This window comes from Pseudopipra pipra, chromosome 20 (assembly GCF_036250125.1).
Source record: "Pseudopipra pipra isolate bDixPip1 chromosome 20, bDixPip1.hap1, whole genome shotgun sequence".
NCBI lineage: Eukaryota > Metazoa > Chordata > Aves > Passeriformes > Pipridae > Pseudopipra > Pseudopipra pipra.
The window spans coordinates 1,314,072-1,339,705 of record NC_087568.1 but is presented as its reverse complement, the minus strand read 5'-3'; the positions used below and the strand labels follow the sequence as shown (position 1 = coordinate 1,339,705).

General features: G+C 43.7%; 2 protein-coding genes across 7 annotated transcripts in view; one reads left to right on the top strand and one right to left on the bottom strand.

Annotated features, from left to right (window-relative positions):
* DENND1A (DENN domain containing 1A) overlaps positions 1–12,079 on the bottom strand; it is a 152,995-nt gene extending 140,916 nt beyond the window's left edge. For all 5 annotated transcript variants that reach the window (XM_064676561.1, XM_064676563.1, XM_064676562.1 and 2 more), the window contains exons 1-2: positions 11,923–12,079; positions 5,914–5,984 (exon numbers count right to left, since the gene is read on the bottom strand). In XM_064676561.1, coding sequence (XP_064532631.1) covers positions 5,914–5,984; positions 11,923–11,939 — 88 coding nt within the window. In that variant the 5' untranslated portion in view covers positions 11,940–12,079. The remainder of the gene's footprint in view (positions 1–5,913; positions 5,985–11,922) is intronic.
* Positions 12,080–12,458: 379 nt separating this feature from the next.
* Positions 12,459–25,634, top strand: part of LHX2 (LIM homeobox 2) — a 48,088-nt gene continuing 34,912 nt past the window's right edge. For both annotated transcript variants that reach the window (XM_064676591.1, XM_064676590.1), the window contains exon 1: positions 12,459–13,016. In XM_064676591.1, coding sequence (XP_064532661.1) covers positions 12,930–13,016 — 87 coding nt within the window. In that variant the 5' untranslated portion in view covers positions 12,459–12,929. The remainder of the gene's footprint in view (positions 13,017–25,634) is intronic.

The window sequence follows — 25,634 nt, the reverse complement described above, 5'->3', positions numbered from 1 at the left end:
CCTTATTTCATGGAAAGACACCTGAATTCTGCACTTCCTTTGTCATTCCTAAACCTTCAGCATGTTACTTATTTCTCAACACAGAATGGGCAGATTTGAACCAACAGCATGTTTTCACCTCCAAAAACAAATGTTGCCCTCAGAGCTGCAGGGGTAAGGTTTACAAACTTCTGAATGACCAACTCTTAACTTAATCCTGCTCCAGGAACTTTGCTTCTGTTCAGGAACATCCTCCATCTACCCGGGAGGAGCTGCCCTGCTCCCAACACACAGTCTGTGGCAGAGGGTAATGCCAAGGGGCAGCAGGATTGCCCTGGCAGAGACAGAGACCTGCCAGCTCTCTTACCTGTGCCAGTCCTGCCAGGGAAAGCACAGTGACAGCTGCAGAATAATCTCCAGCCCAGCACACGGTGACTGCTCCCAGCAGAGCTAAGGACTTCGATTAGTTTAAGTTATATATTTGTGATCTACTGGGAAGGGGGGGAGGGAGGGAAAGAGCTATTACAACCCAAGGCTAGAACATGAAAAGTAAAGAAGGAAGTACTTAAACTACTCACAAGCTTCTAGTAGGAACAAGATTAGTAGTACATGCTACTCTCAGAGCCAATTCAAATGCAAATTTCATCCTTTCACTCAAACAATGATAAACTACCTCAGAGTTAATAGTTTCCTTCTAAGATTCATCTCCCTTTTCAACTTAGTGGTATGTTTTCGAGAAAAGAAAGAAGCACATGGTGAGTCTTACAGCAAGACCCTTTAAATTCTGTCATAAAAGAAGTAGCATAAACTACATTTCCTTTCCTAATCCAGTGAACATTTGTTAAACTCTAACACACACTTTGTCCACACGGTCGCATTTAGGCTTCTAACTTACCACGGTTCTTAAAAAAATAAAACAAGAAAGAAATCCTTTAGCTGTACTAAACCATTTCAGCTTTTTCCTTGAACACACAGCAAGAATTTATGCTACACTCACAAAAAGATGAAAGATGAGGTCCTTGGAGAGAAAGGCCTTTTGGCACACTACATGGTAAAGCTACAGATTTGACATACTTTTATAATGTCTGCTTTGGCAAGAACACAAAAACCCCACACAAAAGCATGGTACGTCCTCCCAGACAGGGGTGTAGGGGGTGTCCTACTCTTGTGAGCATTTACTTTCAAATGCTCTCACTTCAGAGACTATTTTGATCGGTTACTTTAGACTAACAAATTCTCTTTTGCTACATGAACAGTTTGACAGTCAGACTACAATTCTCCTCACAGCCCCATCTAACAAGAGAGAATCTTTGGCTGGGGTCCAGCCAGAGCCTTAAATTTGTCACATCCTATTTCTGATGAATGATCTGCAGCAGTTTTAAGATCACAAAGTGCTTTGAAAGTTAAAAGAAAAATTTCACAAGTAGTAAGCTTTCACTTTCTTTAGAAGGGTATTTAAACAAAAACTGCTAGTAGATTCTTTCTACTTCTGCATCTCAAAAAAAGTCAAAACAATCTTTCAGCTGAGGTTAAAAAAATAGGAAACAGTTGCAATGCACTTGCCTACAACGTATCAAAAGGCTAGAACTGGATTTCCAGAAGTGCTCAAGTGCTTAAGCAGTTATCATTTGTAAAAGAAACAATCCAAGCTCTTTGTAATTTACTGCCTCCATTTCTGGGAAGTTTCACTGTTATGAGATGTCACGGCAAATACACAAATCACAGTGTCAGAAAACACTTTGATTCCTTCCTTTACACAAAGATTAAAAATATGAAAAGAGATCCAGGAAAAGAGCAGTATTTGACACAAAGCTTCTCTCTTGCTCTCGAATTATCCCCAGTAGGTAACAATTCCAGGGAGTGTGAGACCCCGCAGCAAAGGCACAGACTGACCATCAAAACTAATTCCTTTCACTATTGGTCAATATTTTCCCTAGAATATTTCATTTTTAAAATCAAACCATGACTATTTTTTTTTCCTGAAAGTAAGCGTGTGGGAGTTGGTGAGAAGCACCAGACTTGTAACTTCCTATCCCTGACATCCTTACACCTGACACACAGCACGGATTTCTCACTGGATAAATTCCATGTACTGTCACTGTAAAACACAGACTCTGCTCTTTCTATTCTGGTTTGCTGCTTCTCACTTGTGGTGAGAAGGCTCCCGGCTCGGGAGCAGCACATCCTGCAAAGAGGGAACACAGGAGGCCTGCAGGGATGAACAAGGAGCTCCTGGACAAACCAAACACAAACAGGCAGCGTGCAGAGGGTGGGAGCAGGGAAACCACACACACTGACTGAGCTTCAGCCAGCCAAGGGGAGCTCCCAGGTGCCACAGAAACCACAATCACCAGGCAAAGAAACGGTTTGGTATCCCCTTCTCCTAGGGAAACGCATTTTTAATAATGAATTTTCATCTTAACATTCCCAGTCACAGCTGCAGCTTTCTTGCTTCACAGCTCTCAAAACAAAGACATCCCGTTTACTTCAAGTGACTCAGTACAAAAAATCCATAAGTTTCCAAGTAAGATCTGTGAACCCAACAAAGAAAAGCACAAACACAGCCCTTAGATACAACTGAATGCCAGAATTGTAAAGCACACCAAAGACTTCACGTGCCAAAAACATACAATGCTGAGCAGAGATGAGCACCATTGCTAAACAATCCAGAGGGGAAAGGACAGCGAGACCACAGCAGGCTGATCCAGGGATCATTTCCTCTCTCAGTTCCCACATTTCAGTGTGGTTTGGCAGAGTCCTGCCTGGGTTGGAATAAAACAACGTTTGCCTTTTCAACGTCTTCGCTTGCAATGAAGTTCTTCTCTTTGTACCTCATACAAAGCATCTCCCAGATGATCCTGAAGTTTACCTTTCTAGAAATCAAACCTTAGGATCATTGGATAAGTCAGGTTGGAAAGGACCTCAGGAGGTCTCCAGTTCAATCTCCTGCCAAAGATGGGCCAGGTGTGAGGTCAGACCAGCTTGTTGAGGCTGTGAAGCAGTTGGGTCTTGAAAAGCTCCCAGGATGGGGATGCACAACCCTGCGAGTGCCCTGCTCTGATCCGTGACTCCTCCTGGTGAACACGCTCACTTGAATCAGCCTGTCACTGCACCTTGTCCTGCTGCCAGGCACCACTGTGGGGAGCCTGGATGTCCCCTCCCAGAGAACTCCTCACAGGTGTGGAAGCTGCTGCTCCATTCCCTGGAGCCTCCTCCTTCCCTGGACCCAGCCCAGCACTCGTCTCCTCACAGTGAAGTGCTCCAGCTCACCGTCCTCACGGCCCCCACTGAACTGGTGCCAGTTTGACATCTTCCTTGGAGCCCAGAACAGGTTTCTTCCTTCTGCAGTCGACTGTCTTGGTGACTGAGAACCTTCCACAGCCAGCCCTGGCCCAGCTGCCCAGGGCACTGGTGGAGTCCCCACCCCTGGGGGGATCCACAGGACGTGCAGACACAGGGCTTGGGCACACGGCCTTGGCACTGTCACGGTTATGGTTGGACTCAAAGATCTTAAAGGTCTTTTCCAATCTAAATAATTCTATATGACAGCAAATGGAAAATGCTGTTTTCATCCATTTCAACAGTTATGAACCAAACAACATTTAATGCAAGGCTGTGAATTCCATGAGCAGTAACGTGACCCGAATGCACAACTGTCCGTGGGGAGTTAGGAACACCAGACAGTGCCTCCCATTTCAGCAGGATGCAAGTGAACTGGGAAACATATTAAAGCTTTACATTCCAGCTGATATTCCACACTCCCATGGCAAACACCCTTTGCTACTTTCTCACTTTCCCTCTTGCAGTTCTCTCCCCATCCCACCAGGCTGGGGGAGCGAGTGGCTGCGTGGGGCTGAGCTGCCAGCTGGGGTTAGTCCATGACAGCTACCCAAGCTTGGAATCACAAAACAGAGCAAGTTGTACCATCCCACAAGCCACACAATCCCCCACACCAGGACAGTTACAGCTTTGGAGCAATTCATTCTCCTCGAGACCGGGTCAGAAGATTGATATCAGAATTAAGAGCATTTTAAGTACCAACAGCACTATTACACGAGACATGGACTTAAAAAAGAGTTGTCTTAGTTAATTTGGGGATTGATTAAATGGGGAGAAATAGTTTTTCAAACTTGCCTGATAATTTGCTCCTTATACACCTCTTATACATTTTGCTTTTCTTAACAGTAGCTGCTCCTGGCCATGTCCCACACATTCCCTGACTGCACAAAAATAAAACCTGATCCCTATTCCTGGGTTTCGGGCAAAGAACAGCCAGCCAAGAAGCAGAAGGAAGCTCTGTGGAGGTCTCTAGGTCTGCATTTCTGGAATGGTGATTTGTCTGGGACAGGGTACAGCTGTTAAGTACAGTTGACACTGCAGAGAATCAAACAATCTTCATTTGAAGCAAAATGACAAAGTATTTGGGGATACACAAATCTAAGGCTTCTGAGAATAAAGGGCACCTCTTAAATACAAAAATAATTGGTTGGGAAAAAATCTCTTAAAAGAATACCCAGAGAGAATGAATAACTTCAGAATACATGAGTTGCAAAAACAACTTTTAGAACTTTTTTTACTCCCTAAAAAGAATTTCTGAAGATTTTGCACCTAGAAGTACATCCAACAAACCTAAAAACACAACTAAGTGAAACTCCCACAGAATCAGTTGGTTTATAGAACAAAATGTATACTAAATTCTCCAATTAAAAACCTGTAAAGTAGTTTCCGTGCTTTTTAACCCACCTTCCCACAGCAGGGAATTAATCCCTCCAGGGGGATGCAAACAAACTTCAAAGAGAAGATTATACCCAGACACTAGTACTGTACAATGTAATGTTTATGGTCAAATTTGTTCCGATTTTCTGGCCCTAGAATCCAGGTCAGATGTGCAGAAACAAAGAGCAGTTATTAAAGGGCTCCTGCAGTTCCCTGGACTAGCTGGGATGGCACAGAGCAGGCCAGGCCTGCGCTCCAGCCCCAGCTCCCAGGGAGGCTCTGGCAGGCCAGGCCAGGGCTGCAGCTCCTGGACTTCTGTGCAGACAGAGCAGGAGAGAAGGGGCTTTCCAGCCACTGAGATATCAGAACTGTCTCTTGGTTCACTGCACCATATCTACAGCACCCATGGGATCACCCCAGAACTGACAAAAGAAATAGCACTTCAGCATATGCTGACTAATCATAACTGTTTAATGCTGACATCCCTCCTTTCTGTAGCATTCTAGAGACTGAACTGAATCCTGGGAAAATGAATTTCAGCCTTTGCTTTCCCTGTCTATTTGATCAAGTTCCTCAGGTTACACAAGAGCTCAGTCAAAAATTCACAATACCCTTAGGTGTTGGTTTCAGCAGTCACGGGACATCTCCAGCATAAACACTGGAATACTTGTCAAAAACCATATCAGAAAAAAACACCTGTATAATTATGGCAGGACAACAGTGTTTGGTAAAAACAGTTAACCAAATCACAAGCTGTGTCCATGTCTTATTTCCAGATAAAGTCACTTGATCAAAGAATTCTGGGAACAGATAAAAATAATTCTGTAGACAAGTAAGAAAGAGGAAGTAAAAATAAATTCCACACGAGATGTTTTAAGAGTATTTTTTTTATTTTTAACTACCCCTTTCTTACATGAGTAGCAAATACCAAGCTGAAAAAGCACTTTTTCAACCTAATGAAGAAAGTTATTTCTATTTTAAGAGACAAAAAAAAGGGCAAAACAGTCAAAGAAATTTGAAAATTGCCCACAATCAGGGACAGAGGCAAGAATTTCTCTTTATTAGTCCTAACTGTACAGGATTCCACAAAACCAGTGATTAGGATATCTCTAAGAGCTAGAAAAGCATAGTATTAAATATACTTCATGATCTCCCAAAACATGGTTCTTACCAACAGTTTCAACAATAAACAGGCAGAATGACAGTGCAAAGCAGTACCTTTCCCAAGGCAGCTGATTCCTGAGTGGGTCACTTCTGCATACACCTCAAAGGTAGTTTCTGGGTTTTGTCTGAAAGGAGAGAAAAGCACAGAGCACACTGAGAATGTGGTTTAAGTGCCCTTGCCATTGCACAGTCACTCTGGGAACACACAGGGAACAAGAGCCAGGGAAACCCCAGCCCTGATCTCACCTCAGAGAGAGGGGCTCACACACAGAGACAGGTTAGGCCAGTTCTTGCCCACAGCAGTACATTTTATCACATGTGCAACTTAGAAAAGCAAGTTCTTTTCACCTCACCTTATTTCCAAATGACAAATTAAATCACCTTTGTGCTAAACACAGGGATTTTTTCAGGAAAAAAAAAAATCCTGGATACTCTTTTCACCAAACTGAAACCAGTCACATTGTCCAACAAGGAACAAGCAACCCAGATTCACATTTTCATTACTGTGACCCTTGAGTTCAACTTCATGACATCTACTTGCCCAGGAAGAAGGAAAAATAAAGAAGCTGCAGCCAAGAGGAGGTGAAGTCATTTCATGCACACACCACTGAGAAAGTTAAGCAGCTGTATTTGGGGGGAAGACACTTCCCCTTCTTAATACCTGCCAAAATATTTCTATCTCTGTCAAAAAAAGGCCGAGCTGGACAATATTACAAATGCACAAGGTTTGGCCTCCTGAGACTCCAGGGCCTTGAATCCAGAAATTTGCCAGATGCAAGGAAATAAAATAGTCAAAACCAACACCAAACTGAGCTACAAAACATAAATAAAGCTTGAGGAAAGAGACATACTCTGGGCAAGAATTATAAATACACCGGTACTAAAAGTAAAAAGTTGATGATATTACTTCAAAACAAACAAACAAGCCATTCAGTGTATATTTTCGGTCCTTACTAATGTAACTCCATGAGTGATGCTCTGGAATTACATTTCACAATGTAATGAGGATGCAAAGGCAGCAGGTGATTAAATAAGAAAGAATATTTTGAGTTAGTCCCTGACTAACAATTTTAGCTACTCCAGAAATTTGTTATGAGATTAAAGAGAATCACACATTACACTGTAATTGTTAAGTTACTGAAATAAGGATTTTGCAGGTCTGAACATGTGACACTTTATTCTTAGACTTTCTGGTTAAAGTCAAGAATCAAAATTGCATAATTACTGCTCCAAATTTATGGCTGCATAGTGATAATGTTGTCTCCTATGTGTTAATGCAAACGATCTAACATTAGAAAATTGCTGAGGTATAATTAACTTGTGAATTTTGTAACTCCCTTACAGCTAAGGATGAAAATAATGACAAGACCCACAAATACATATGCTAGAATTCCTAACTGAACAGTGACCTAAAAAATTAAACTCATCTTACCCAACATCTGAAACCAAACAGATAAACATGGCGAGTTCAGCTTACTCCTCAGAGAATTTCTATTATTTTTAATCCTACTTTAACAGCAAAAGGGATTAAGGAAAACATTTCTAGCCATGCCCCAGGCCCATTTAGTCTAACTCAAGTGGCTCTAAGCCAAACCCCACACCTATTTAAACGACAGAAAAGCCCCCACTGCTTTCAGTAGCACAGGATCACACTCCTCAGTTTTACAGAGCACCTCTCAGGAGCAACAATGGTTCACAATTCAATTAATGGTAATTTAATTTGCCACCAGTTCCCAACTGATTTGTCTTAAGTAGCTGGATTTTTTTCTTTTTCAGAAAACTGCATTCGTAGGTTATGAGAAATCCAAAGTCAGCTGTTATTGTGCAACATAAACCAAACTTGCACAATTCTCGCTGTGCTACTCGAGTTGCTGCCCATAATCTGCTGCAAATACTGGGGTTTAGCCACATTCCAGCAATCATGGTACAGGATGAGGATGGAATGATACCCCATAGCCACAGAAATGTGTTTTTCCTTTCACACATACTGCTGGGCAGCCTTATCATACCCTCCTTGTCTAGGTCTTTATTTTTAGCACCCTGTTTCCTTAATTAAAAGTTTATGAATTTTATAATATTTTTACAGCTAATGGTTAAAATAACAAACACCCTTTTAGCATTATGTTAGAGCCCGTGTTCCAGTTCCTTAGTGAAAGCACTGTGTCACACAGCTGCCAGGAGCACAGACTACACCAAAACTTTCAGACAAAAAGACATTACATTTTGTATTTTAATTTTCCCTGACAAATGTCCATTGATTTCTATGAACAGTGAAACTGAGGTAGCTTTGCCAAGTGAGAAACTCGGTATTAAAGGCTGCATTCAACAACCAACACCTCAGTATGAGAATGAAGCCATTGTTGGACTGGGGATAGTTTATAACTTTGCAGTGGAATTAAGGAAACAAGTCACTGTGAGACTTCATACAGTTTGCAAATACAGCATAAACATGATCATAATGTGTATATTCTGCAGTCCACTTTTATGACTGTTAAACTGACCTGCAGACATCTAATGCCACCTGTGCCTGGCACTGAGACCTCAACCCCCTGCAACCCTCCACAGCAGCAGAGCCCTAAGCACACACACTGAGTTTTCTTTCCTCCCCAGAATCACTCACAGACCCTCAGTCACTTATCAAGTGAATATACAGATGCAATAAAAAAGAAAAAGCATAGGACACGTATGTACAAAAATACTTAATACCTCATTGTATTGGGTCTGCCTGAGATGGTCAACCCACCACACTCATTTATTTGAGAATTGGATAATTTCAGGAGGAAATGCAATACTCCTTTGTAAATAGAAATTTAGGAAGGAGTTGTATGAGGAAATAATGCTTCTGTGATAAATGCCACTTGTATGAATTACTTCAAATCTTGGACAGAAATAACTTCTAAGCAATCAATAAGAAATTCAATTTTAAGTTGAAGTAATATAATATTTCAAATAAAGTATTTATGTACCTTTTACTATGAAAAATTTTAGTTTTTACCAAACTGTAAGAGATTTATGCAGAATAAAATTAAACCAAGTCCTGCTCCGAAGCTGTATGATGGAAGCACATATCTTACATACCTACAGCCTATTTCAGTTCTGTCAGGAGCATTTTTTCCCAATGTAATAGCACTTATGACAGAAAGTATCATTCTACTTAAAAATTGAGGCATGAGAGGAGCCTGACACTGCCTGATAATTAGTTGTCTTGTAACAAGATTACTCGCTCAGCTCTCGCAGAAATAAAATTATTAGCAGAAATCTGTAATGGCTAATTCAATTCAGAGATTGCAACTGAAGCCTTGATTAACTTCCATGTATTTAACTTCTTCTGCCTGGTATTCCCTAGGCAGATAATATCCCATCTTAGTGTGTGGTAAACTTTCTGTTAAACATCTGAAAGCTTTCCCAGGTGTCCATGGGGTATCTCCTGTGTCAGCAGTGAGACACAAGCACCCCTGGAAAGGAACTGCCCAGCGTTGTCACAGGGGAGGAATCCTGCTGAACAGATTGCTACTGACACCTTATTTAAAACAAAGGAAGCAAGGATCCTTTCTGTCCTGGCAGGTGGAGTACAAAGGCTATGGAGCAGTGATACAGCAGGTTAATGAGGCTGCTATCCTATAGCCTATATCCTGTATCCTCCCTCCCTGGCTGGCACGAGCACTGGCACGGTCTGGGCCAGGCTCCTACACAGATTGACCCAGCTCTGTAACCCAACACCCAAACACTCACCGTACCTGCTTTCTCGCCTGCAGCTACACAGAAGCCAAGAGCTCACAGGACTGCTGGCAACTCCTTGATTTCTTTCACTTCAGTCTGATGCAGCCACTGATACTTTTCTCTGAGCAATCTCTCACTCAGATGACTCATTATTATGCACCCATCAGCAATCTCACTGACAGATATGCCCGGGTTCCCTGCACAGTCTATCACAGTGTGTGCAAGGGAGCCCGTGCCAGGAGTGTAATAACCCTCACAGTTATCAATCTACTGCAAGAAGCAAGAGATCTGAGGACTGGTTTTTTACTGGGGCTCCAGCACATATTGGTGACACCCCTAAAGGAGATGTCTCTCAGCACACCCAATTATCAAACAGTTTTCTCATTCACACTCCCAACGTGCCCCAATAAGGGAGCTACTTACCAACTTTAAAATCTTTGCTGGATTAAACATCCAGCTCAGAAAAGCAAACCAAAAAAGCCTCTTACTCAGACAGGCTCTCTCATTCTTAATATACTTCAAGACTGAAGTTTTGCCCTTACTCTAGTTGGGCACAGTGTTCTGTCCAAAATGGAAAAAAGCAATTTATTAAGTGTAGCTCAAGGCAAAGTTGCTTAATCATTCAACGGCCAAAATGCTTTCTCACAAAGTCCAAGAAGAATGAAAAGCAGTGTTATCTGGGGTTATCACCTGTGTTTTCCTGGTAACTGGGAAAGACATGGGTTTTATCTGCAATCTTGAAAGACAAGTTCACACTGAAGGAATTTGCACAGAAAAAGTCCTAAAGTCCACTGGCTGCACTAAACATTTCTAATGGCTACATCTCCTCCCTGACACCAGTTTCTGGTTGGAGTATCTCCCCTGCCTGATGGCATTCTCATTCAGCAAAGTCTACTCAAAGGCTGAATTCCAACTAGCAATCACAAACCCAAAGATGGTAAACACAGCTTATGAATTTGGTATGCACACAAAACCCCTCTGCCTTTAAAGTAAGTATCAACCTTTGAATAGATTTAAGAAAAGGTCATCCTAAGGAGTCATTCTGAATCATGAACTTGAAGCGATTCAAGCAAGGGTGACCACTGTGAGATCTGAAGGCACAGGTTAGAGATGCAGCCTGCTCTGCTGCCAAAAATACCAGCAGTCTTAGACCTGCACTTGACTGTAAGAGTTTCACTAGTTTCTAAAGCTTTGATTTCTTTGTAGCAACAGCTGAGAACACATATGCCAAAAAAGTGCAAAGCTAATGCCCACAGGAAGGCTTTCTGGAATCAACCAATTGCCTCAGTGCCATCATTATAAACACTCATTATCCACTTACATGTTCCTAAAACACCTGGCTGAACAAACACACGTGTATGTCTATCCAGCCGTGGGCTTGGGAACATGAAGATGTGTCATCACACAACCTATGTCCCCTCTAGTCCTGTATTCAAGTTAAACAAAAGAAGGGAAAAGTTAAAACTCCAGGTAACCTTGAAGATCACTGTGTTCAAGAAGGAAGAACAATTGCTCAACAGCACCTGCTGAAACTGTTGAATAAACCAGAACCTGACTGGGTCTCTCCCCTTTATCACCCTTTCACACACAGAGATGTCAGCACTCCCTGCTTGGTGATGGCTTCATTACACCTTTGCCTGTCTCGGAGGAACTGAATTTTCCTGGAATGGCATATGAATGAACTGAGACCTTTAACATGACAATACCAAACATACCAACAGGGCTTAACAATAAATCAACCACCAGTTTTTTGAAAACTAAAAAAACATTGAGAGCATGGATCTGCAGGCCCAACACATTCATCACTCGCACCACTCTTCTCCTTCCCCCAAGCCCCTCTGCCGATGCAGTCTGAAGGTCTCCCGGACAGACCGTGGTGCTTCCACGAGCGCACTCTGACCTGGCCAAAGAGCTCTGAGCTCCCCGGACCGCTCCCCGCCCCCGGACGCCGCCGGTGCCGGCCGTGGAGATGTTCCCAGCGCGGCACCCCCGCCCTGCCCAGGCCCGCAGCGATAACGCCGCGCTGCGCTCCCCGCCCGCCCCGCGGGCGGCGGTGCCGGGGTGGGTGTGAGGCACGGCCGGACCTCGCCCCTCCCGGGGCAGGGCCGGGGGTCCCGCCGGGGTCGGGCTCTCACGGCCCGTCCTGCCCGTCCCGGGGCGCCGCGGGCCGGGAGCGCTCTGCCCCTTCCCTGTCCCCCTCCTCGCCCTGCCCGGGGCCCGCGGGCTCGGCGGGGTCCCGCCCGCGCGGCCTCTCCCGGAGCGCAGGGAGGGCGGGGAAGTCAGTCCCCTTCTCGCTCTGCCGAGGGCCCGGAGCGGGGCCGCAGAGCCGCGGGGGGCACTCACTTGATCCTGGATCCCATGGTCTCCGGGGGGCCGCATAGACCCGTGTGGAGCGAGGCAGGGCCGGGGGCCGAGGGCCGCGCTCTGTCCGCCGCTCGCCCCTCACTCCATCCCGGCCCGCGCCGCGGCGCCCCGGCCGAGTCACGGCGCGGGGGCTGCCGGGAGCTGTAGTGCGGCGGGGCCGCGGCTGAGGGAGCGCCCGCGGGCTCCGCGCTCTGCTCGCCGTGCCGGGCGGCAGGAAAACGGGCAGCGGGCACAAAGTGGTGCACGGCGAGTCCCGCCTGAACGCGGGGAAGAACTTCTTCCCTGTTGGAGTGACCGCGCGCTGGGACAGATTGCCCAGAGCGGGTGCGGAGTCTGCCTCGCTGGGGATGTTCCAGAACCTTCTGGACGCAGTCCTGTGCCACGTGCGCCGGCATGGCCGTGCTGCAGCTGGGAGGTGGGACCAGCGGAGCCGCAGGTGCCCTTCCAGCCTGACCCATCCAGCGGCTCTGTGAGCGGGGGCGCCGGGGATCCGCGATGGCAGCACTGGGCGCTCCCCTCAGGGACATTTGGGCGGGAGCCCCGATCCCCTCAGGGAGGTTTAGGCAGGACGGGCCCGCTCCCCTCAGGGACATTTGGGCGGGAGCCCCGATCCCCTCAGGGAGGTTTAGGCAGGACGGGCCCGCTCCCCTCAGGGCTCCTCAGCGGCTGAAGGGCGCCCGGATGACCCGGGGCTGGGCAGGACTCGCCTCCCTGCCCACCAGTGGGACTGAGTCGTGAGGGACCCTCGGACAGGCCTTGCCAGCATATCCCGAGCCCAGGTATCGCCTCTCATGCGGTGCCCAGGGACTGCAGGAGCCAGAGGAAAAAGGTGCAGACAGGAGCAGTGAGCGCTGCCCTCACAGAGCTGCGACAGAACATTGTGCACTGCTGGGCACGGAGACCAGGAAAGACCTAGAAAGGATCACCAGCCCAAGCAAGGTCATAAAGGGGACTGGAGGCTACTCAGAAAGTGCAGGAGAGATGGAATGCAGTCTGCTGGAAACACGGCTCGCGTTGGCTCAGAAACCGCAGACAGACAGCTCGTGTTGGAGTTGGCCAACAAGAACAAACAGGTACCCAACAATTTTATTAAATATGTTTTACAAGAAGTTTTCAGGAAGGTTTGGAAAATTTCTAACATAATTTAGAAATTTCTAACTTTTTACAGTTGGGGGTGATCTGCAGTGGGGAATGAAAGACCTGGTAATTTGGCTTAAGAAGGCCTCTAAACTGCAAATCACTGTGGAAGCCAGGTGCTTGGCTGAGGAGTCTGGTCAGCTAGAAAGATGGGAGAGAGAGAGGATATCCTGTTTGAGATACTTTAGTATCCCATTTGCTCCCCAGAGAGGCTGGGTGGGAGAAATCATACCACCCTCGTTCAAGTAGTAAATATAAAACATGTTAAACATTTATGCAAGAAGTCCTGGAGGATTTGTTCACAGTTACAGTAAGTCGAAGAGATGTTTGGGCAGATGAGGAGGAGTGTTTCTAGCACTGGTTTGAGTACTCGGGATGAGGTGCTTCCACCCACAGCTCTGCCACGGGAGCTGGGTGTCAGCTCAGCCCTCGGCGTTCTGGAGCAGTGGTGGGGATGGACCTGTGCCCTGGCCTGAGTTACTGTTTGGTCTGGGCTGGTGTTCCCTGTCTCACACACCAGTACCCGCAGCCATGTGAAGGAGCTTTGTCACCGAAATTACTGTGTTCAGACCATGAGTATTGTAACTGAACCAATCAGTGCACTAGGGGTTATACCTATAATGGTCAAATGAAGGTAAGTTCATAAAAATGTCATTAAAATTGGTTACAAAAGCAAAAAAACCCCCATGGTCAGCAATGAGGAAAAAAATAGGGAAGCTGGTAAATACAATGCTGATGCAGTGTGAAATGACAACATTTTGGGAGTGGCTAAGAGAGTTTCTTAAATTTCATCACCCTTTTTGGAACAGGGATTGCCCTTAAATTTAAGAGGTAAAGCCACAGACTCACAGTTTTAGTTTTGCTCTGTTCTGTTTAGTGTGCATTTTAAGGATTTGGTAGATTTGGTAGATTCTGATATGAACAGATCTAGTGAATGTTTAATGTGGATAATGTAGTGTGCAAGAGTAGGAGGCTGGTTTATATTTGATGGTTTTTAGACTGGACATACTAAGGAATAAAGTGCTGGGTGATTCAAATGAGCAATTTAAATCCTCTCACAGAGTAAATGAGTGGTTAACAAGTATGCATTCGCCCCAGCATGGGGAAAAATAGGGTATAAAAGTTGGATTTCAAGATCTGGACTGGATAGCTGAGGTGGTGGATGAACTAACTGATAGTGGCTGATAACTAATAAATGCCAGGAAAAGTGGCTGCAAAATTAGTGTTTGGTAACTTCATTTAAATATGTCTCGGTGAAATATCTATTTTGTAGGTGACTGATCCTGGATCTTGTGCAGGTGTATGCCTGAACTTCTGAGCAGGAAGTGTTACAGGCACATGGGTTATGTGATAAGCATGAGACAGTCAGTCTGAAAACAATATGGTTGTGTGTTTCAAGAAGAGGATGACCTACCTCAAGCTCACAGTTAATAAAGAGGAGTTAGATTAATAAAAATAAATGGGAATGTGTATGGAAATTATAAGGTTCTGTCCTTGCTGCAGAAGATGCAGCAATGGGTCTGGCAACACGAGCATTGCAAATTCATTCTGTGGAAACTCCAGTTTAAAAGAGTGCCTAATAAAACAGATGTGAGCTTGTAAATCTGGTAATGCAAGGTCAGAGGAAACCAGAAAGGTGACAAGAGGATGAGTGTCCAGAATTTATTCTAGTTAAAGGATAAAGCAGACTCTCAATATGGAATTTGTATGTGCACTCCACTTTATTTTGTATATATGAAACAAGCAAAGTCAGATGTATTCCAGAATGCAGAGTACAGAACACAGCTTGTACTCTCCAAATGTCAATAATAAAATAGGAGCGTTCATTCAAAATTTCAACTAAATAGGTGCTGAATATTTAAATATTTATTCAAATCGTGAAAACTATTTTCTGTGCAAAAGCCGACGGGAAAACAAAAACGTTAAACACGATGTAGATGCTCCTGTTCAAGTGCAGGGAGTTCTCTCTATCTGCCTAATTTGTGTTCCAAGCTGTGGAGTGGTTTTTTTCCCCTGCTTTACCTGGTGTACTTATGTAAACAAGCAGCTCATTAGGTCCCCCCGGTCCCATTTTGTGCGCTGTGCTGCTGGTGCCCCTGTCTGCAGGGGGCCTGCTGGCCGGTGGTAATTGTGTCCCAGTGACAGGGCAGTGGGACAGCGAAGCCCCCGAGGACAGCCGAGGGTTCCAGCAGTGCCTGCTGGCCTGGCCTGGGCTGCACTGCCTCAGAATAGATGAGCTGATTAACTCTGAGTCGCCCTCCCAGAAGAGATGGAGCATTAATAGCAAACAAAAGGGAAGCAGAAGGGAAACTTCAGCCAGAAGAAAATAATCCAGGAATTAAAAGCTTGGTGAAAGCCTTAGAATGCTTCCAGATTGACCCGAAAGTCTTAGTTCAATACCACAGAAATAGAGGTCTGATACTGTGCACTCCAGGAAGGATTTGGGGAGTGTGGCTGAGCCCATATTTTCATCTGTAACACACCCCCAGCAGCCAATCTCCATGAGAACACAGTTACTGTTCCCTCTCCTGCGGTGACAGCCCTTCTGGAGCATCCTGTCACCTGAGTGTGCTGGGGAGATTGGCCCTGCTGCAGCTCAGCCACGGGGAGTGGCAGGGGGAAAATGCTGACTTTAGAGATCAATGGTAAAGCTTCAGCTAAAAGGTTATGCCTTGAAAGAGAATATCCTGCTACCTGACTCATATTGATTGTAATGTTCATGTGCGTCTTTCCTAATTTCTCAGTGGCTGAATATTAGGAAAATCTCTACCAATGTGTATAAACTGATGGAAAGCTTATTAAAGATATTTCCTAAATGTGAAGCAGAAATTACTCCATCAGCCTCAAGTTTGTAATTCTTGTGGTTATCAAACAATAAGCCTCATGAGTTACAGATCAGGTCATTGCAAACATTGCAAGTGTTCACATATGTTGCTTTAGAGAAAAGTCTGTTCTTAATGCTCCCAAACTGGGATTCACCAGGCATTGTTAGGATAGCTGGTTACCCTCAGAGACATTAATTTATGCCCTGAAACATGGGAGATGTTTAAATCAGCCTGTGTACCTACTTATATGGGTGAAATGGACTACAGTGACTTGTTTTCCATCACAAGTTGAGAAACAATAATCTGTAGTGGTAGTTGCACAGAGCGAAACCGATTTATGACAAATACAGAATAAAATAGAAAAACTGATCAAAAAAAAAGAAGAAAGAAAAAAAATCCAGTTATAAGGACATAACCAAAGAGTTAAATCAAAAGCATTCTGTCTCCCAAACTGGAGACTGGCAGATGTTTAAGGAAGAGTGTAAGAATGTGGATGCACTTAGAATTCTCTCCCAGCCTCCAATAAATTAATATATTTTCTCAGCCTCAAGTGCTGCTTCTGAGTAGCAGCTTTTGGGGGACTGAGCACTGGTCTCCACTTGGACACTGAGCCCAGCCACTGACCACAATTCCCTGTTGGCTGTCACCAAGCACCTCCCTGTTTTTGCTGTGCCTTAGCAGAGTTTCCAAAAGTACGTGTTCCATGATGTTGCCCAGCACAGAGGTGAGACTGAGCATCCTGTGTCCCCATCAGAGGGAACTTTGCTGCATTGCCATGACTTCTGAAGTACAGTGAATAGTGGCTTAGCAATGTTTTCCAGCAGTTCCCTCAGGATCTGGGGATGCATCTCGTCCGTTCCCATGGACTTGTGCACCTTCAGCTTCCTCAGATGGTCTCAACCTGATCTTCTCCCCCAGCAGCTGGTTCTTCACCCTCCAGTGCCTTTGCCTTCTGCCGGCTGGGCGGAGTGGCCGGAGCACGTGGGGCTGCAGGTGGAGGCAAGAAAGCCACTGCTTCCCTCAGATTTGGGCACGTCCTGGGCAGCCACGTCCCCCCCTCCTTCCTGAGAGGACCCACATTTGCCCCACTCTTCCTTTTACTGATGTACTTATAGAAGTTTTCCTTGTTGCCCTTGATGTCTCTGGCCAGATTTAATTCTCTCAGGGCTATAGCTTTCCTACCCTGATCCCTGGCTTTTCAGACAATTTCTCTGCATTCCTCTCAGGCTACCTGTCCTTGCTTCCACCCTCTGTAGGCTTCCTTTAAAAAGCTAAGTAAGCAGTAAAATACCTTCCCTTTCAAGTGTTTGAAGTACCATACACTGAATGACCTTTTCATTTTCCATTCACAAAGAAATAAGAAATAACTATTCTTATTTCTGATACCTGTGATTATACCAATAGCTGTAACTCAGGCCCATGAAATCCTTTAATATAATGAGCCATGCTGGAGAGTCATTCCCCTAAAGAAAAGAGCCCTGGATGATTGACCTGAAATGACCTCTTCATTTTTTAGTGAAAGGAGATCTAAATATGGCAAACATTTCTCTCAACAGATGACATCTTCCCCATCAGAATATCTTATGATTAACAAGAATTGGTTATTTAATTTTATGGGGAAACCAGCAAAATGGCCATGACAACTACTTATTCTTTGTCTTGAACTGTGCAGTGATTTTCCTGTCAGAATTTTTTTTCTCTTTCCTTATTTCCATTGTTTGCATAAGAGAGAAGCAGCCAATTCAGCATCAAGGGGTCAGGGCTTAGAGAAGTATTGTGGTAAGAGAGTGGGCACCCTTTGTTGGTTGTTACATATTTGGTGCAAGCAGGCACAGTTTTCATAGTCTCCTGCCAGCATCTTCCCCACAATCACTTTTATTCTCACCTGCTCTGTTTGCCTGTATCATGTAATCTTTTATCATTTCAGAAATTCTTCCTGTTATAAATGTCTTCAGCTTTTACCATCACCTTTGCCTCAGAGCACTCTCCAGCCAAGAACAGCAGTTTTTGTCTTGAAGACCCATATTTCATTATTGCCTTCAGCATGGCAACTTCACATTTTCTTCATAAAGAGACAATTACCTACCAAAGTAAAATTAAATTAGAACTGTATATGGCAATACATTTTGTAAGTGCATTTTTAAATTGAAGACGTTTTCTTTAACCATACTTTATCTGACATTTTCAAAATTTACACTCCAAGTTTTGAAGATTTCTATAGGTTGTCAAGTTCTTTTCTTACAGACAATTACTATAATATATCTGAAAATGTTACATTCTGTTTTAGCAGAAATGCATCCCTATTTCTAGCGATGCACGTTTGTCTTATATAGTTTGCATGCCTCCAAGTATCAATGTCCATCACTATTCAACTGGGACTGCTGGAAAAGAACAGGTTTTTATGAAGAAATGATTCTTATACATAAAACATAAATATGAATATTGGTAGCAACTAGTGAGGGTACTACATGTCCTTGGAAACAACCCGTGACTGGCTGCAAGGGAACCCTGTTTTGGTACCAGGTTTTTTCTGTACATCCTATGTCATGTTCAGGTCAAACCTTCCATGTGCCATATTCCTCACAGGTCAGCTTTGATTTGCTGAAGATGATGCAAATCCAAGTTTGAAGCCAGAAGCCCTCTGTAGAGCTTTCTGTATTAACTGCAGACCCGAGGGACTAAAACCCCCAAAGCACCTCGAGCTGGCCCATGAACACCCCCGTGTGTGGTACCCAAGGTACCAGAGGGGGACTAAAGGAAGAACACAGAGAAGGAGGGGAGGAAGGCTGTAGTGGAGCACTCCAATCTTCTGAAAAGCAGGAAATACCTGTCTTTGTGAGGCACAGCCAAGGGTCTGCAGCACTGGTCCTGACTGGTTTTGATACAGTTCTGCCTGGATGGGATTGGCTTTGCAGATTTATCCTCCCTGTCCTGCAGGCTGCCAGAGTTAACAGAACTCCTGTGTTTGTGCTACCTGATAATGTCTCACACATATTTCATTCTCCAAATTTTCACCCAAGCAGCTTTCAATTAGCACTAGGTAGGTAACAACAGTGGGTTACCCACTCAGTGATTTGCTTTCCTGGGTGGTTTGTGTGTCCCTCCTTGCATCCAGCAGAAATCCTCTGGCTGTAGCTCCTTGGAACGGCACAGCCTTCCCACACAAACACACTGCCTGGCTGGTTCTTGCTCTGAAGCTGTTGAAGACACTATTTCATGTGCCAATAAAAAAGAAGCAACTGACCTAAGTTCCTCTTCTCTGTTCCCCGTGCTGTGATGGCAGAGTGCTGACTGCACCGTTACTGCTCTATAAAGCAAAGGCAGGTTTGTCAGGCAAAATCTGTGATGGTGTGACTCCAGCCAGACAAAAAAAAAGCCCAGTATGAAAATAGTTATTCATATGTGCGATAGCCTTTGTCACAGAAAAGACAACCCTCCTGAGCTGAAAGGAATAAGATCACTGATGTAAATCAGACTGCTACATTCAAGTCCCTCTAAGTTACTAATGAGCCTGGAAGAACAAGGATACTTAGGAGAAATCCAGAACAGCAAGACGTAAGTTGTTGGAGCAGAGGGAAGTACTTACTTCAGATGATACTAAACTCTTGTACAGCAGTGCCTGGCTTAAGCTGCTGAACTCAGAGAGCATGAAAGGAAGGGAAGGAAAAAGAAAGAGGTAACAAAAGAAGTAAGAAAGGAAGGTGTGAACAAACGAATGAATGGACAAAAGAACAAGGAATTTATAAAACACAGCGTTTCTCACTTGGTAATGTTTGTTGTTTGAAACATGATTTTATATTTTGTTACACTCTTTTTAAAAATAAAAACAATAAAATCTTGTATGAAATGTTGGCGTAAGCTGTGTTATTTTCTCTGGGTTTTCCTTGTCTCACAGAGTTGATGGGATCCTAATTTCAGATTTCTCCTTCTTGAGTTTTCAGTAGCAATTACAACAACTTTTTTATATAAAATTAAAGCATGTTTTGAGCCGGGCTTCAAATATAATCACTCCAATCACCAGATATCAAAAGACCACTGGCAGTGTCAGCTTCACTGCCCTTCTAAGGGGGAATCTGCTTATCCTTTCTGCCATAGGATGGGGGAACATGATAACTATTGATGGCCCGCTACTTATTAAGCTGTCATCAGACAACATGTTGTCATAAGCTATTATTTTTAAATTGTTATTCAGAAAACATCAAATAGCACTTCTGTGATGTAAGGTGGTTGTTTTAACAATGAGAAAGTATGTGTTGATATCAAAACTGAGCTACCTAATGTTAAAATCAAGATTTAATTCATATGGCTATGTGGAAAACTGATCAAATATGCAAATTATTACAATCTTCAACAGCATAACAGTGATTAAATAGTAGGGGCCTGAGTCTTATGTAATTTATACTCATTTTATGTGAGTGTAATTCTGTATGATTGCTGAAGCATGCCATTCCAACGTACCTTTCTGGCCAGAGCTGGTTCTGGGCAGCCAGTAGCTGTTGGGAACTTCCAGCCAGCAAATGGAGCTGGTGGCCCCCCAGTTCCTGTCACTGGTTGCCCACTGATGGTCAGGAGGCATCAGCAATGCTGCCCTGATTGACACAAGGGTGAGTAAGTTCCAGGCCTGTCCACTCTTGTTTGTGCTCCCCTTTTGTCCCAGAAGGTCAGATGAGATGTGCCTCCTGTCCAGGACCTGGAGGGGGAAGAGCCCTGCTCATCTTATTAAAGAATTCAGGGCTTCCTGACCAATTTGGGGATTGTCTGTTTATTGTCATTTATTACTGTCTGTTGTTTACTTAATTTTTTTAAACATGTAGCAATCTTGGCAGACTGCAAGTTCACAGTACAGGAGAGCTTTCTTCTGGAAGCATAGGTATTGTTTCAGAAAAATAAGATTGCTACTTTATTTTTAGATGTTACTTTAATTAGATCTTTGATGCTAATGATTCCATTCCATATTGGGGGGTAGAAAAACCCCAAACATAAACCAAAGTGCACTTCCTTAAACCTTGTCACTCATTTTATACTTCTCAAAAAGCCAGTTTTATTTATGTAATTACTGCAACTGTATCAAGTTATAATGAGGTGATACCCTGAACTAGGAAATGCCAACCTATTCCCAATTCAGTGGAGACACTTTTAATAGTAAACTGCAGCAGGCAGGGTTGCAAGCCAGCAAATACATTTCCTTTCTCTAAAATGGGGGGAAGGTCCTGCTGGAAATGCTCTTTTGAATCTGGTTCTGACACTTTTGTGGTATAATTTAAAATTATAAGGTGGGGATACCAGAGTGCTCCTGTCCTGCTGCCTCCAAATGGAGCCGTCATTAAAGGGTTTGATTTGTTCTAGTCCCACAGTTAATGAAGGCTGGGTGGCATTTCAGCAGGGTTAGTGCTCCTGGGCCTTGCTATTAATTCCCCTGGAAGCACTTGCCTTTTTCTGGGCTTTCCAGTTAGTTCTGCAAGGATGTTAAAAATGTTTTGATACATATGTTAGTTGTTGTAATCGCAGAGCTATAAAGAACTAAGTCAAGAAAAGCCTCTCAAGTAATACACAGGAGTTAGTTTATAAAGTAAGTAAAGTTGAACCACTAAGTAATAGTGACCACAATATAATTAACTTCAACATCCTCAGGGGAGAGATTGTACAAAAAATGAGGAAGCTAGTTAAAAAGACCCTAAAGTCAGAAGTGAGGAAATTAAAATCCTTAGACTCAGCATGGAGGCTACTTGAGCAACCATAACAGTGTAACAGGAGGCAGCATAATCCCAAACAAAAAAGGAAGCTGACAAGCAAAAATGAGCCATAGGGCTATGGGAAGGTTCAACAAGTTTGTATAGTCAAAAATGTATTTTTCTGAAGGTAGAATTTTAACTTGTGAAGTCAAGGGGGATAAAATACAGTGGCTAAGACACAGTGGAGATTAGAAGGATGACAGAGGATTTGAGGAGCAGATAGCCTGACATGAAAACAAGATTTTCTCAAGTATTAAGAGGCAGCAAGCCTGCAAGAGATTTTATAAGTCCAGTGGGCTATTTGGTAGAAAAGTAAGAAAGCTAATGAGAATACAGAGGCACTGAAATGAAGGTAAATGACTTGTTTGCATTAGCATTTCCACATAGAATTTAGGGGAAAATAGATACACCAAATTTCCTCCTGTTATGTAATATAGAGGAGGTTTTGTCAAACACAGGAATTAAAAGATGTGCTGGAACAAATTCATAAATTAAATAAAAATAGGCTTCTAGGACTGGAAAGTAAATAAATAAATTCTAAGGGGATTTCAGAAGAAATTTCTGAACTACCACCAAGAATAGACAATCTGATTAAAATCAGTACCTATAGTAAAGTAGAGAGCATTTATCCTCTAAAAGGTGTGAAGGGTAGTTCTGGAAATGTCAGCACAGAGATCCATGTACATACCCAATAAAAACCAGTTTGTACAGTTGCCCATCCCCTAGGTTAGGATGATGTGATCAAAATTGAGACCCATCCTGAAAGAACCTGCTCTCCAGCCCCCCAGTATAACGACTTCCAACATATCTATGAAGCTGTTGAAATGTTTTCAAATGTACTTGTTTCCAACTAAAAATGGCTGCAGAGGAAGCAAGTAGGAGAACAGAAAATAAAGGGGTAGTAGGATACTAACTACCATTAACTACTGCACAGGTGAGGAGGAATGAGCCACCTCCCTCCTACCTGGAGCTGAGAAGGGTTTCCCCTGGAGAACATCCTGGGGATTGTGCCAGGGCTCACCATTTCTGGGGCCAGGCTGCAGGGTTAGCTGGGCTCCTGATGCAGTGTGGCATTCAGTGTTCTCCTGGGTGGCTGCAGAAGACACTGCTTTTCACAGTTAGGTTGCAGTTTAGAGATTAGATAATGCTCTCCTTGTAGAGTGAAATGTTTACAGAACCAGCAAAGTAGGTGGCAAAGTTCTGTGGTTTGTAAAGTGAACCTGTAAGAGACTGATGTTTTTGAGTCAGTGGTGATCTATAAGATAACCACAAACTGTTGGAAAGGAACCTAAGGATGGTATAAGGTGACCAGCAAAGACATGAATTTTCCCACCTTTGTGTTCTCTGTTGCACACTTCATCATGGGCCACAAAGCTCCTGAAGGACTTCAGGATCTTTGGATTTTGTCTGAGGGGAGGACTGTCTGTTTTGCAGTGTCAAAACTTGACACTGCTCGCTTAAATTTTAATTCCTTGTGCAAAGTGAAATCAGACTGGGTATTTACCTCTGTTAAAGGAAATTTTAGTAACTTATGAATCACGTTAGAAAGTGGTAATGGAAAAACCAGTAGTAAATCCAGTAGTTCATTGAAAAAAGCATAGCATATTCTGAAAAACATTTGGGGAAAGGGAGCGTGCAGTGTTTCTCAGGAAAGCACATGTTGCTCAAGTGTGTGTAATTAACGTTCCATAACTGAGAGGTCCTGGCACTCAAATTAATTCTATTCCTTTGTCAAGACTATAATCTGTTACATCATTACACTCAAAATTACATTCTGATACAGCTGAATATGTTTCTATTTGTGCAGAATCTCCCCTGTGTTACCTGCCTTGCTACCCTGTGTCAGAGTGGCTGTGGGTGTGCTGCTCCCTGCAGTCACTGCCTGGCCCCCAGCTGCTGCTGCACAGGGGCACAAACCCAGGGCCATGTGTCCGTCTGGGGAGGGGGTTCAAACCCAGAACTGACTTTGTGCTTGCACCCAGACCAGCACTCTGATGGTGAATACCTGCACTAGTCTGATCCATGCACAGCCCAGCCTGCTCTGTGAAAGCTGAGAGCTGCCATTCCAATGGCATCTGCCTTTATATTTGTCATTCAGAATTGTTGACTCAGTTCTAGATTTTGACATCTTGTCCTTGATTTCCCTGACCCTGTCTTTTCATGGTTCTTCAGTTGCATCTCTAATAATTTCTTCATTTATCCTTCATCCTGACATCACATCTCCAACTCTCTGAAGGTATTTAGCAAAGTTATATTTTTGCTGCCTTCTCCCCCTTCCAATCCAATCTTATTTTGATGTAATCTCATAGTCAAACACAGATTCACTATCATCCCTATGTTGCCAACTGTCAGATCCACTTATTTATTCCAAACCTGTCTTCTATTTGAACTGAAATCTCACTTTGTCTTCTTGAAATGTCTTCGTAGATATCTCACCATCATCTGCTGTTCAGAATGGGACTAAAGACAATTCCTCCCATCTTTCCTGCTCTGCAGGCTTTCCCTGTTCATTCCTTAACCACTGTGTACATACTGCATGTCATTCAGGTTCCTCACCAGGGATGGTCTGAAAATGCTCTGCTTTGAAAATGCATTTTACTTGAAGAACGTCCAAAACACTTTACATTAAAAACAAAACAAAACAAAACAAAGGCGATGACAAAGGATAGTTAAAGTATGGAGCAAGCAGAAGGTAGTACACTGAGAGGCCTGAATGTTGCAGCATCCTGGCTCCAGAAAGGTGCAGCAGGGGTGAAGGTGAGCCCCTGTCCTGCACTGGGACCCCCAGGCAGCACAGGGACTGCCCTGGCCAGGCCCACTCAGTGCTGAGCTCCTCTGCAGAGCTCCCCACACGGGGCAGTTAGTGCCACTCCCACTGGGGAAAGTTTTGAGAGACCTGCTGAAAGCCACTGGAATAAGATTCCCAGGTTAACTCTGCCCAGGCCACTCCACAGCTCCAGAGCCCTCGACCGTTTCCATGCAAGGCAGATTTTCACTGCACTCAGGAGGAGTTTCTGACTAATGAAGGATCAGGTCCATCCTTTGGGTAATTTTTTATCATTACCTGGTTCCTGTTCTGCCAGCCACTTTTCAGTCTGTATTTTTATTACCTTTTCTAGAAATTAGTAATAGTAATATTTACTACTTCTGTTAAGTGCTTATAGTTATATCAGTAAAAAACAGGTAATATTTAATTTCTGGAATTACCCACCTGCTACTGAACTAACAAAGCCCATATAAATCATTCCAAATGAGTGCCTTGAGAGACGTCAAGTCCCAAGTTAAACATTATAAATGCTGGAAAGATGCAGAACAGAAACTAAATGTAAGGTCCACCAGCCAGACTTTTTATTTAAAAGGTTATTATTCACAGATATCAAATCTCACTAGCATGAAAAAAATAGAGGGGAAAAGACTTGCTCAGTAGTCATTCAACCCTGGATTTGGGCTGTGAAACCTTGTTGTCCCATGATCACTGTCTTTTGATAAGGCCCAAATATGAACTATACCCAGAAAAACAGAAAGAAAGAAGAAAACTGAGCTGAAATTAGCCTTCTGCTCAGAGGGCACTGGGTTATCTTGTCTGATTCTTATCCAAAGATAATAAAAAATAAACTTAAAAATATGTGTAAGTCCCCGAGGTACTCGAGCTAGAGCATATTAACTGTTAAACATCCCTGTATGATTTGTAGTGACCACTGTTCAGTATGCAGTAGAAAGCATTAGCATTGTGAAATGTTAATTGGTTATGTTGTGATTCCAGGAGCAAGGCAGACATCCTTCCTGCTGATCAGCATTGTAAGCTGAATTATATTGCTTAAGTAAATGATTTAGACAAAGGACAGTAAGATTTGTAAAAAAGCAAAATGATTGATAAAATAGAGGGAGGGAAAACATAAAACCACAAAGCAATATCTTCCATTTAGGAACTGATGACTGTTCAGCAAATAACGAGCTGGTTCAGAGTGGCTGAAGCCAAGGGCCACTGCCTGTATGT